Here is a 13195-nt window from a genome sequence, read left to right as displayed (position 1 = left end):
GCCAGTTCGGTTCACTACGTCTCTATCCAGAGTGAGCATGTGGTATGAAACCCATGACTCTGTAGGTCCCTGAGATAGCCCGAGTTCACTGAATACCTTTCCTTCAGCGTGGTCCCTAAACACCAGCCAACTCTTTTATCTAACATTCAACTAAAAATAAACATGGTTGTGCTGGTAGCTTATTGAAAGACAGCATGTTGGTTTCTGAAATGGCTCCCTGCCAAAGCATTTTCAAGCTGTGATTTTTGGCAAAGGTGATTTTCACCTTCTGTGCTGACTTTAGAATATAATTATCCTATAAGGTATGATTCCACTACATCAATTTGCATATAAGGAACTGAGTTTCTATTAAGATTTACTTAAGACTGCATAGCTAGGGAGTGGTAGAGTTGGGAGCTAAGCCCAGATTCATTTTCTCCAGTCATTTTTCTTTACCACACAATAGCCTACTGTAGGTCTGCCAGTCATCCAGACTCCTGAGAAGGTCTGCAGAGTAGAATGAGCAAGTCATGGTTCTAGTTCCACTCCTACCATTGACCAGCTGCATGGCTTGAAATGTACTATAGCCTCTGCAGCAGCTATAGAGGCTGCAGCTTACAGCCTGACCCTCTTCAGCAGTTGCCCCAGGCCCCCATGATGAGTAGAGCAAGGAGACAGGGAGACCAGAATCAGTGGCCACAAATTTCAGTGTGTCTAGGGGCCAAGAATGGAAATGAGTAAATGACTGGAGTGGGGTCACAACTACCTACAGGGGAAGGGGACAGTGGCCCAGTGTTCCAAGGTCTTCCAAATTTTCCAAGAGAACCTTGGAATTCTAGATTTTTCAGTGTTGGCAACCAACTCTAAATTGTTTCAAATACCATGAGGATAAAATAGAGCATGCTGGTAGGCTTCATTCAGCAGGCACAGGCTGTCTGACACTTTGCCATGTTTTAGCCAAATGATGTCACCGGTCTCTTCCAATACTCAGAAGACCTAGAAAGGGTACAGCCATCCCTAAGTAGTGAGGAATAGGTGTTAACTGTCAAAACTAGCATCCCTTCACAAACACAGAGAAGCCAAGGGATGTCCTGGCTCCTGGGGTAGTGAGTGTGGATATGAACATGAGAAGCCAGCCCAGCCAATAGGGATGGGGGAAACAGACATCTGCTCCAGGCCCATGGGAAAGGTCAAGACTGGTCTATGATCTACAAGGGGAATGAAACTGGGAGTTCCCAAAGGCTGTCAAGCTCATTTGGCTGATAGTTCAAGTCACTCCTTAAAGCAGCCTGACCTCACACTTAAGGTTTAAACAGGGACAGAAAATGAGTTTCATTTAAGCATCAACTTCAGTCAACTGTGCTAAGAATCCCATGTGAATATCAGTTATGACCAATTACCTATGACTGCCAGGTACAGGAAAGGGAAGTGGCAGCACTTCTATGCATTTGCCACCCTATTTGAAACTCTCACAAGTGTTGAATTAGCTTCCAGCAAAGACAGGCTTGCTGGCTGGAGAAGACTAAAGAAGACTAAATTCCCTGGAAGTGGCCGTCTTAAAGCCTGGTATGGCAAAGTCCACCCTAGATGGTCTCTATTCACACTTCTTCAAGTAACTTACTGATTTACATCAAGTATTGACTATTCTGGGTTGGACAAAAGGTGACTCAGAAACTGTTCCTTTTCTGGAACTGTTTAGTGAAAGAAAAAAATCACAATAAGTATGATGAAATGTGGCAAATACAATTAAAAAAGGTTGCTGGGAGTGGGAGGGGGGGTGACTTCATCTGTTTAAGGGAATTAGACATGTGACATTTGAGTTGATTTTTGAAGGAGAGGTTCCCTTGGCAGAGAAGGGGGGAGGTGTTCTAAGCAGAAAGCACAGTATATATAATGGTAGAAAAACAGCCTCCCCAGGAAATGGGGAAAACCTTGACAATCTAGGAGTGTTGGATACAAGAAGATTAGGATGCAAAGGGAGCTCGTGAAGGGTTTCGAATGTCAGGCTACAGTGTTTGGACTTAATTCTACAGGCAGTGGGAGCCAAGGAAGGTTTTGAAGCAGAAGGCATAACCAGATTTGTGGGTTAAATAGATCCCACTAGCTACAATGTATCTGCCCAGTCTACTGGCGTCAAAAGGTGGAGGCTTCTGCAAAAATCCTGACAAGGAAGGAACAGATTCCAGACACATTAATGAAAGAAAGATTTGAAGATCCCTTTAAATGGAAAAATTCAAGAGGAATCCAAGGGCGCCTGGGTAAAGTGGATGATGGGGGCATTTACTTCCATCATAAGGAAAGACACGCAGGCTGGGAGCAGAACACAATAGCCAGTCCGGCCCACAGGGATCCAGAGATCACGACCATTAGGGAAAGTGAAAGGGATTATCAAATCAGATTATGTTTGTTCCAGGTGGGCAGGTAGAGGCTGAATTGCCATTTTTAAGGTCGGGCTTCAAGCGCAGGCCCTCTCAGCTTCACTTCTTGCTACAGCCCCAAGCCCTCTCTCCTTCCCTCTGTGGTCCCCAGAGCCTTCTAAGACTGGGCTTCCTCACCTGCACACCTTTCTGAGACCCTCCTGACTCCCAGGGCCCTCTGTCTCCCTCCTCATCCCCGACCTCTCTATGACTCTTCCATCTCCGAACGCTTCATCCTCTGATCGCCCCTCAACCCCGGCCCCAACGTTAAAGCTTCTTCCTTCCCTCCCTCTCATCTCCCCCGGCCCCCTGTGGCACCACCACCTCCTAAGCCTCCAGCCCAGAGGCTGAGTCTCAACTGCCCCCGCCCCGCCACCCGGACTCACCCACCGAGACACCCACTTCACAACAGGGCGGAAGTGCTCCGGGGTTCGCGCAGGGAATGCTGGGACGCGGAGTCCCAACGGCGCCACCCTGGGAATGGAATGTCTGAGACTACTACTCCCAGAAGGAATCGCGCGAGCGCCGGTGGGCGGACCCTCGTGCTGGCGCGAACCAATAGATGCGTTGTTCTCTCTTGGGCTCGGACACTAGAACGAATCGGAATAGGTCCTCGGCACGGGGGCGGGGCCTGCTGTGAATCCCATCCCTTCCACAGACTCCCGGATCACAGCTCCTTCCAGGGGGCGGGCCCTCAAGCCGAGGGGGCGGGGCCTGCTGTCGGCGGTGGGAAACCATTGATCCCGGACAGAGCGAGGCAGAAACAATAAATAAGGGAGACGGTGACTAGAGGCCAGCAGACTGGTGGGCTAGAGAGAGTTAGATAATTGTAGGTTCAATTTCTAGCTCATAACTGAGCTGCGTGTCTTTAAATGAAATGTGACCTTGTCTTCACCTATAAAATGAGGACAGAAATAGCATCCCTGGAGCCCGTTTTTTTGGTGATGCTTCAATGAGTTAATACGACTAAGACGATTAGCTCGGGGGCCTACCTGGTGGCGCAAGGGGTTAAGACACAACCTATGAAGCTGTCCAAAGCCTCTGGATCATGAGTTCGATCCCTGGCCAGGGAGCTACCCACATGGTGCAGCAGACCTCTCCTGTCTCGCCCACTGCTCCCCTCAAGCAGTGTATTTCACTAGATCTGCCTCTTCCATTCCCCACTGTCTCTGGTGAATCCTCCCACCCCCCACTCACCCCCGTACCTCTGACCTGTACCCCAGCTCTTGTATGCATAAATAAATAAATCTTTAAAATAAATAAATTAAACGATTAACTCAGAGCCTGGGTCCCTAGTAATACACAAGGAATATTAACCATTGTTGCGTTAATCAGTACAGAGCTTGACACTTCGTGGGTACTGGAAGAATGTTAATCACGATCATAACAACTATAATCAGAATAATCAATATAAATGCAGTTGCTTTGTAGCATTGTGATTCTATTGGCGTGTAAGCAGTCTAATGGGGTTGGGAGTGTGGTTTTGTAGTGAAACATGAATCCAAACCCCAACGCAACTACTTCTTAGCTGTGTGGCCTTAAACAAATTACTACATCTCTTCAGTCTTGGGTTTGTTTTTTGTTTTTTTCATCCGTAATTTGCAGGTAATAAGTACAACAGAATCTACATTGCAGAGTTTCGTCAGGGTTAAATGAGATAGTGCAGGTAAATTGTGGAGTCAAGCTTCTGTGTTTGAAATGTCTTACTATCAAAGACAGGACATGTAGGCCTAGCCCACTAGTTATGTAACCCTGGGTCAATTACTTAACCTCTTTATGACTCAGTTTCCTCATCTGTAAAATGGAAATATTAGTAATGGCGTCTACTACTAGACACCATTGTGGAGAGGATTGTGGAGAGGATTAAAGCAGGGAAAAGATGTTAAGAATTTGGCACATATCTCACGGAGAGAGTTTAATAATCATTAAATAAGATTTTTCCTAAGGGTTATAGGACTTTGGGAAAACTGACAGTATCTGGCATTTGTAAGTGATCAATACATATTGGCCAATAGAATTAGGATTACATCTTAGTTTTGTTGTTGTTTTAGGTAGCATTGATTTACAACACTGTATGTGATTCAGTTCAGATGTATCGGATCAATCCATTTGGATGTATGTAATCATAGCACCCTACAACCAAGGCACCCATAGTCCTCCACCATAGTCCACTGGACACCCTCTATACTTTGCTCCCCACCCTCCCCCTGTCCCTTGGTAACTTCAGTTCTACAGTCAGACTTCTAGGGTTTGATATGGTTTGGTTTTATCTGACCCTTTGTTTGGATTCTCTGGATAAGTATAACCATCTGGTATTTGTCTTTTTCCTAGTGGCTTCTTTTGCTTAGCATAATCTCCTCCATTTCCATCTCCAATGTTGACAATGGCAATATTTGCTGTTTTTTATAACTGAGTAATGTTCTATTGTGCATATATACCACGTCTTCTTAATCTATTCATCTGTCCTTGGGCACTTAGGTTGTTTCCATTACTTGACTACTATAAATAGTGCTGCAATGAACACAGGAGTGTGTGTGTGTGTGTGTGTGTGTGTAAAATAAATATATATATATATATCTTTGAAATAGTGTTTTTACATTCTTCAGGTAGAAATATGTAGGAATGGACTTGCTGGGTCATATGTAGATTTATTTTTAATATTTTGAGAAACCTCCATACATTTTTCCATAGGGGCTGGGCCAGTCTCCATTCCCACCAGTAGTGTACCAGCGTTTCTTTTTCTCCACCTCCTCACACTTTCTGATATGAGTCATCCTCGTCTCTATCTTAGTTTTAGAGACTCAGTTCAAGTCCTTCTTGATGAAACATGTTCTGACTTATTTATAACAATACCTCATGTGATTTTACTTAGTGAACCTAGTAATAGCCTATAAGCACTGATTACTGAAGTCTCACAATAGCCCCATGATATTGGTATTATTACCAATTTACAAGGAAGAAGTGGGGGTTCAGAGAGTCAAAGTGACATGCTCAGGGATACATAGCCAAGTAAGTACTAGGGCTAAGATTTGAACCCTTGCTCATATGACTGCAAAGGTTTTTCTCAGTCCCACACTGCATAAGGAAAAGATCCCGTGTTAAGTGGGAAGAGACAGTATGGCAGCATGGAATGCTAGGGGGGTGGGATATTTGAAAGTGAGTCAGCCTCTAAGCTGGTAAGGCATCTTTGCGGGGTCCCCTTAAGGAGCATCTACCTTGAAGTGGAAAATCAGAAGTGAAGATGCACAGAGAGAAAAGGACAACGTTAGGACACAAGAGGGCGCCCTGCACCCTAAATCCAGCCTGGAATTGTTCTAGGGTTTCCCTTAACCTTTGTCTAATAAAAGCCTAGCACTTTACCGAAGAACAGAACTAAAGCCCCAAGAGCTCTTCTGCCCTGCCCCTTGTTAATAGAAATAAGCAATAGGGCCTAAACTATACAGACCCAGGTGGCTACCTCAGTATCCACCAAGATTTTCTTCTTTCCACAGTTGTCTATCCAGGCGCTCTCTGCGCTAAGCCAGCACTTGGCTCTAAGGATGCAGAGAGGAATCAAACCTGGTTCTTGTCCCTGGGACCTGACCTCCAAACTTTCCAATCAGGTACTCCTATTAGCAAAACATTTTTGAGCACACACTCCCAATCTGTGCTTGTGAATGATATGCATAGAGTACATGTGAAATTACAGGAAAAGCTAAATTTTATTGACTGTTTACAGTACATTAGCATCTGCTCTCAATTCTTTATACATATTAACTCATTTAATCCTCACAAAACCCTCTGAGGGAGGGTCTAATACTATCCCATTTTACAGAAGAAACTGAGGTATGGAGAGATTATATGACATGCCAAAGACATACGGCTAAAGAAGCAGATCGTCTAGCTTCAGGAATGAGATTTCTACAAAACAGAAATAAATAAGATACAGTTTGAACATTTTCTTCCTAAACCCTCATGAATCATCTTGTGCACCCCACTTTGGAGACCATTCTACATAAAGGCTTCCAGAAATTCGGTTCACTGTCATCAGAACTTTGTGAACAAGACATGCAGGAAGTTGTGAGAACCCAATTTACCGAGCTAGAAAGTCACCAAAGTCTTCTGAAGAAGGTCATGGCTGAGCCTATCTTAAAGGCTACACAGTAATTCCCCAGAGGAAAGAAATTGGAGGAATGCTTTTCTTGGGGGAAGGGTCAACAGATGCAAAGATCCAGAAGCAAGAGTTAGGTGAGATTGAGGAGCTACAGGTAGCCAAAGGCACAGAGTGCTCAGCAGGTGGATTCCTCCAGGCTCAAAGGAGAGTATGGCTGTGATCACGCCTCCACGTTTGCATTAAGAGAACAGGCCATCTGTCTGCTGTCTCCTGGGCAGTGTTCCAGCCTTTGGGTCCTCTATAACCCAAGGGCCTCTCCGACCCTTTAGGATCTGGATGAACTTGACCTGGATCCATTTCCACAGCTTGGACATGCTCACAGCCCTCCCTCTGGCCCCATGCTCCAGGAATTCCCAACTCTGTCTCCTCAGGTCTACAGTTCTGTGAGTCCAGCCCTTCTACTTTCTGCCTCATGTAGGTTTCTACCAAAAAAAGGAAAGAAAGAAAATCTAATTTTTACAGAAGAAACTGAGGTATGAGCCAAGCATTTTGTGGATTTCATAAATTGACTGAGATTTGAAGATCTTGAGATCACATCACTGAACAGCCACCTGCCATCTCCAGATTTGCTCATTCGGCCTCTAGATCCTTCACAGATCCTGTGTTCCCAAAGCTAACATTTGACCTTCCTTGGCCTACAGCACCTCTGCTTCCCATCAGCAGCTGAGTCTGATCTCGGGCCCACACGTACCCACTATCTCCCTGCCAGGCTAGCTTACTTTTCCTGTCCCCACCCTCCAACACACACACACAACCACTCTAGCCCAATCCAGGCTGCCCCAGCCTGGCCCCCAGCCTGCCCCGCAGCCAAGCCCAGAAATCATCCTTTCTTTCATCTTCCTTGGGCCACACACAATAGTCTTTTCTGCGGAGCAGCCAGGCCAGTCTATGGTAACGAGGGAGCTCATGGCGGGACACAGGTTCCAGAAAGATCAGCAGCAGCACTGGGGGGCAGGGGGCAGCCAGCAGGAGGGAGGTGGCCAGGCGGAGCTCCAGACAGCAGCGGGGGGTGCGCAGGGCCTGGTGACTCAGCACGCACAGAGTGGCCTGGCTACTTGCCATGCTCTCTACCACATTATCAACCACATCTTTGCCTGGTTCAAAATCCCGCTCAGGGAGGCAGAGGCGCAGCCCCCGACCAGCCGGGGAGCAGCCCTCCAGAGCAGGCAGCAGCTCCCCCACCACCCAGCCCTGGTCTTGCCCGCAGTGGGACACAAACACGTCATAAAGGAACCTCTTGCCCTCCCCACTCCTGCCCCTCAGACCCCGAAGCCAAGTCCTGAACAAGGCCTGCAGATAGAGGATCCAGGTGTTTCTGGCTTCTTGTAGGAGGGGCAAGAGGAGCAACAGACATAGCAGGGCAGAGCTCCCCAAAAAGAGTTCCAACCCCAAAGTATTGGGGCAGTGGCTCCAGAGAAAGGGGAAAAGGGAATTACTGTGGTGGTCCCCCACTGTTGACTGACACTGCTGGAATGATGTTATGTGTATGTATGTTCTGGGGGACCGCTCCACCCAGGGCCCTACCCAGGCATTGGCACACTGGCAGGCCAAGGGGGTAGACATAATATACATGTACTGGGGCATCTGGGGACTCTGCTCCTGGAGGCTGCCATCTAGCACGAGGCCCTTCTCCTCGTCTAGCACTAAGATTTGGAGGCTTCCCAGGCCCTGGAAAACAGTAGCCGACAGCGTCTCCACCCCAGTTTGAAACAGATGGAGCACCTCAAGCCTGGGCAGCTCACCCACTAGCTCCTCAAGCCGCACTGGACGGGGCGGGGCTCTGGGTTGCAGGCCCTGCAGCTTCAGTTCCCGTAGACTAGGCAGCCCCGTGATGCAGCAGGGCCTGGGGTTGTGCCCATCCCCCCTGGCCCTTAGATACTGGAGCCTGGGGAGCTGCCAGAGAAAGAAGCTGGAGGTGCCCTGGGAGCAGAGGGCTGCCAAGCTATTGCCGGACAGAGAGAGGTGGAGAAGGGCAGGGAAGATCTTGGTGATGTTCTGGGTCCCCAGCTGCAGTCCCCAGCCCTTTAGAGTCAGGGACTGCAAGGAGGGAAAGACACTAGGAGCCAGCTTCCAATGCTTGCTGCCTGAGTCTGCCTGAAGCTCCAAGTTGGTCAACCCCATGGGCAGAGATAACATTGCCGCAGAAGGTCCAGAGGGGAGCTGAAGGCTCAGTTCGTGCAAATTCCCTGGGCCCCAGAAGTCCCAGGCTGGGGCCCATACTATGTGGGTGTCCTCTAGGTTTAGAGTGGTCAGTGTGGGCAGAGGAGAAAACCAGCCCTTGCTTAGATTTACCAGTGGATTCCCCTGCAAGTTCAATGTCTCCAGACTCCGTAGGCCCTGGAATACCTGGGCCTCCAGAAACACCAGCTGGTTTCCACGGAGACACAGCTCCCGCAGGTGGGGCAAACAGGAGAAGGAGGCTGGGAGAAGAGCATGCAGTCTGTTGCAGGACAGATCCAGGACCCGCAGTCCTGACACAGCCCGGGGCTCGTTGGTGCATAAGGAGACACTCTGCAGTTGGTTGCCAGTCAGGTTCAGTCTCTGAAGTCTGGGCATGGCAGCCAGGAGGCCTGGAGGCAGGTCCCTCAGGCCACTGTGCCTGAGCCCCAACTTCTGCAGGCTGTGGCAGGGAGCGAGGGCCTCCAGAGCTAGGCTCTGCATTGGGATGTACCCCAAATTCAGCTCCTGTAGCTCAAAGAGGGCAACTGCTGCTGCAGGCAGCTCAGCCGTGTCAGTTCTTACTGCAGACAGGACATTCAGTCCCTGCAGCCCCAGGCCCACCACTGCAGCTGCATCCATCCTTGTTTCATCCAGATACAGAGACCCCAGCTTGAGACCCCTAAGGGCCCCGGCACTGGCCACTGTCAGATTTCTGTTGAATGACAAATCCAGCACATCCAGAGTCCAGGCATCCCCAGATGAGGAGCCGAGCACCAGGTCTGGGAAGATGTCGGCCAACAGCCCCATGTTCCGAAGGTCAGTAAATTTGATAGTCAGCTGCCGCAGATTGGGAGGTAACCGGACACCCAAGTTCCCATCCAGGCAGAGGCCAAAGAAAGCAAGGTGCTGGAGGGAGCTCAAGTTGCTGAAGGCATCACGGGGTAGAAGGAGGGACCTCTTTTGGGAGTCCGTGAAATAGAGCTTCCGCAGCTGCCCCAAGCCCCGGAGAGCCCCTGGCAGGAGCTGAGTGAGACGGAGATTTAGCCTCAGCACCTTGAGCCTGGGAAAATGGGAGAAGGCACCGGGGGGCAGGACGGAGGTGGACCCAGAGAGACAGAGTCCCTCCACGTTCTGGGGCACAGCCTCCAAAGCCTGCGTCAGGTTGCTCACGAAATTGCACTCAGCAAAGAGGGGCAGGCTGGAGTCCACAGGGCAGATGAGGAAGAAGCGGGAGATCAGAGGCAGCCGAGAGCCTTCAGTGACTAGGCAATTAGAGACTGTCCAGCCTGTGGTCAGAGGGAGGGTCAGGAGCAGGCCCGGCAGCAGCAAGTGTCCATTCATCTCGGCACCAAGCCTGGTCCACACACAAGCAGGATCAGAACCACCTCATTGCTCCCCTCCCTTTTCCAGGCAGGAACCCAAACCCCATCCCCCCTCCACACACACATGCACAATACTCACAGCAGTGCCAGGACACACTGCCCCCTGTGAGCCCAGGGGGGTCTGGAAGCAGGCTTGGAGGGACATAAGACTTCCCACTGCCAGGGGCGTTGGGACCAGTCTAGAGAGCTGGGGAAGCAGAGCGCAGGGCTCAGGGCAAGGAAGAGGAATACTCGTGGGAGGGGGGACTGGGGTCTCACTTCTCTGTTGTGGGGAGGTCAGCTGTGTCTCTGGGCACAAGCCCCACACTGCCTTTGCTCTGGCCGGTGCGCTTCCCTGCTCTGAGGCTCGGCTTCCTCATCCCTATTCCGTATACAAGGCTTGTTTCGTTGCTGCAAAGTACAGGTGGGTTTCAGAATGGGGTTTCTCCCCTCCACAATTCCTTCACGATTTCTCCTCCTCACTCCAATAGGAAGGAGATCTTGAGTAAGTCAGGATTTTGAAAAAGCAGATGTTTTATAAGCAGAATAATACATCAAAAGGATGCCTGCATGGATATCTTGCAATTCTCCACACAGAAGAGTCCAAAGAGCTAAGCTTTACCAAGGAAGACTCTAGGGCTCCATTCCTGCCCTTCCAGTCTGAGCAAAGAAGAATGGTCTCCATGACCTTGACCTTGATCTGCACTACCAGGGTAGAGTCAGGACCCCAGTGGAGAGCAGAAAGAGAAAAAGAAAGGAGCTTTATGATTATCTCGAACAATGTGATAAAACATTCCATAAAATTCAATCTATCTGATCATAATTTTAAAAAATACTAAACGTAGAAGGAAAATATCCCTTGACTTATAAAAGAATCTCCACCTCAGATCTAGAACAAATGCAATTCTTAAAGGTGAAACTGGGGGCCTCCCTGATGGCACAAGGGGTTAAGATGCACTGCCACTGCAGCAAGAGTTTGATTCCCAGCCAGGGAGCTACCCACATGGCGCAGCAGACCTCTCCTGTCTCGCCCGCTGCTCCCCTCAGCAGTGTTTTCAGTCAGTCTGCCTGTTCTGTTCCCACTCTGTCTCTGGTGAATCCTCTCACCCCCCCACATCTCTGGCCTGTACCCCAGTTCTTGAATGCATAAATAAATCAATCCTTAAAAAAAAAGGTGAACCACCTGCTGCATGCAAATGAAGCCAAGATGAGACAATTATAATTACTTCTGTTCAACATCAAGATGGAGGCCTTAGGAGAATAAAAAAAAAAGAACAGCACTTAAAATTACAAGTATATTAAGAATCAAAAAAAGGTTCACCATTCATAAGATGCTATGATTACCTACATAGGAAGTTCAAGAATTTCTAGAAATAAATTATTAAATACCCCCTCCTGACTTGTCTTCTCCCTCAGACTTCCCAGGAGAGGAAGTAGAACTTAGATTATAAATGAGTTTGGAGAGAACCCGGGATTGTGAGCTCCGTGCCTTCCTCTTTCCTTTCCCTTTGGGAGTACACATGTTAATCTGTTCCATGCAGCAAGTTTGGAAGAATAGACCCCACATGGGGAGATGCATGTCCTTGCACTGTCTGTGGAGCTCAATTTGATGGTTAAATTTAGAGTTCACTGTGAAGAAGTCACGTGTCTGCATCTCTGAGTCACACTCAGAGATGTCAACTTTACAGTAGTAAAGAGTTTATTCTTTGGCTTATTTCTCAATTGGCTCAGGAGTCAAGAATAGAAAAGCAGTCTCCCCGCCTCCCACCCCACCCCAGCACCCGCTAATACTTATTATTGTTCCACAGCTAAAGGTGACATAGCCTGTGGCCTTGAGGGCTCTCAGATCATTATAACAGCGTGTGGTGCCCAGTCCATGTCAGATGGTGTCAGTCCCTCGAACATAATCTGGAGCATTTAGGTGAAGAATGCAAAACTACAGACTTTACCCTGTTGACAATTGCCCACCTGGCATTTGCAGCCAGGTAGGGATTTGCAGTCAGATAGAAAGGAAGGAAATACAGGACTGCCTCAGTTTCACTTTGTTGTGGTAACCAGAAGAGTCATTTCTTTGCCCTAACTCCCCAACTGCAGGTTTCATAGGACACGCTGAGATTCCTGCTGCTCTCTCCCTTCCCTGCTGCTTAGAGTTGTCGGGGACTTGATAACTGCCTGAGCTGGAAAGGCCTCCAGGTCAATTGGTCCAACAACTCTTTTTTCAAAGGGGCAAACTGAGACCAGAGTGAAGAAAGAGACTTTGGTGGGCCAAACAGAAAGTAGAATCCCCCTTTCTTTGGCCACCCAGAAATTCTTCAAATAACAAAAATAACTACCGTCTATTGAGAACGCAGGACATGGCAGACACCTGCTTCTCTGTGTGGTGGGTGGACGTTCAGGGGCTGGATGGTGCTTTTCTTTGTGAAAGGTGAGAAGTCCTTGTTATGATTTCCTCTTTTGGGTTTGCGGTGACGGTTCCATTATTGCTATTGCCTTTGTGGGTTTGCTTTTGGGTGTCACTGCCAGACAGCCCCGAATAAAGGATACCCCTGTTTCCTACAATTTCAAACATCCCAAGGACAGACGGACACGTCTAAAGGAAGGCTCCAGAATGAAGAGATATTCTCACTGGTGCACGGGCAAATGGCATCCATGCAGGCCGGCTGGCTGGGCAGAAGGTTTGGAGAAGAGCTCGCAGTAGCAGCTGCTGGGGAAGCGAAAGAGCTTGGCCTACTGCATTGTCTTAGTTGAGGGTCTTTTTGTGTTCAGGAACAGAAATCAACTCAAACTACCCCAGTTGGAGCCCTAGGTCAGTGGGGCCTGGAGAAGGCTGAGGCCAGAGAGTGGACAGTCCGGCACTCCCAGGAGCCTCTTCCTCCCATTTCTGCCATCTCTGTTCTCATGGCTGTCGGTGGGCACCCAGCCCTAATGGAACACCAGGCAGAACTCAAACCAAAGGCTCATTTTGGGGGGTGCAGAAGTTCCACAACACCCTCCCCAGCTCTAGTCCCATTTACCTCCTCTCACCCCCCCACCACATCTGCTCAAGGTCTCTCTCCCATTCTACCTACCCCACCTGCACACTCTGGTTTTAATGTTCAACCACCCCCATCCCTCAGGGCTTCACT

General features: G+C 48.9%; 1 protein-coding gene across 1 annotated transcript; it reads right to left on the bottom strand.

Moving 5' to 3' along the window:
• Window positions 1-7308: 7308 nt before the first annotated feature.
• LOC311176608 (toll-like receptor 12) lies at window positions 7309-10450 on the bottom strand (the record flags this gene model as incomplete). The annotated part of the gene is made up of 3 exons (XM_084242263.1): window positions 7309-9995; window positions 10171-10270; window positions 10397-10450. The coding sequence occupies 3 exons, from the start codon at window positions 10448-10450 to the stop codon at window positions 7309-7311; spliced, it is 2841 nt and encodes a 946-aa protein (XP_084098389.1).
• Between the last annotated feature and the right edge of the window lie 2745 nt (window positions 10451-13195).

Source organism: Talpa europaea (assembly GCF_964194135.1).
Source record: "Talpa europaea genome assembly, chromosome: 9".
Classification (NCBI taxonomy): domain Eukaryota; kingdom Metazoa; phylum Chordata; class Mammalia; order Eulipotyphla; family Talpidae; genus Talpa; species Talpa europaea.
The sequence above is the reverse complement of the archived record's forward strand: the minus strand, read 5'-3'. Positions and strand labels throughout refer to the sequence as shown.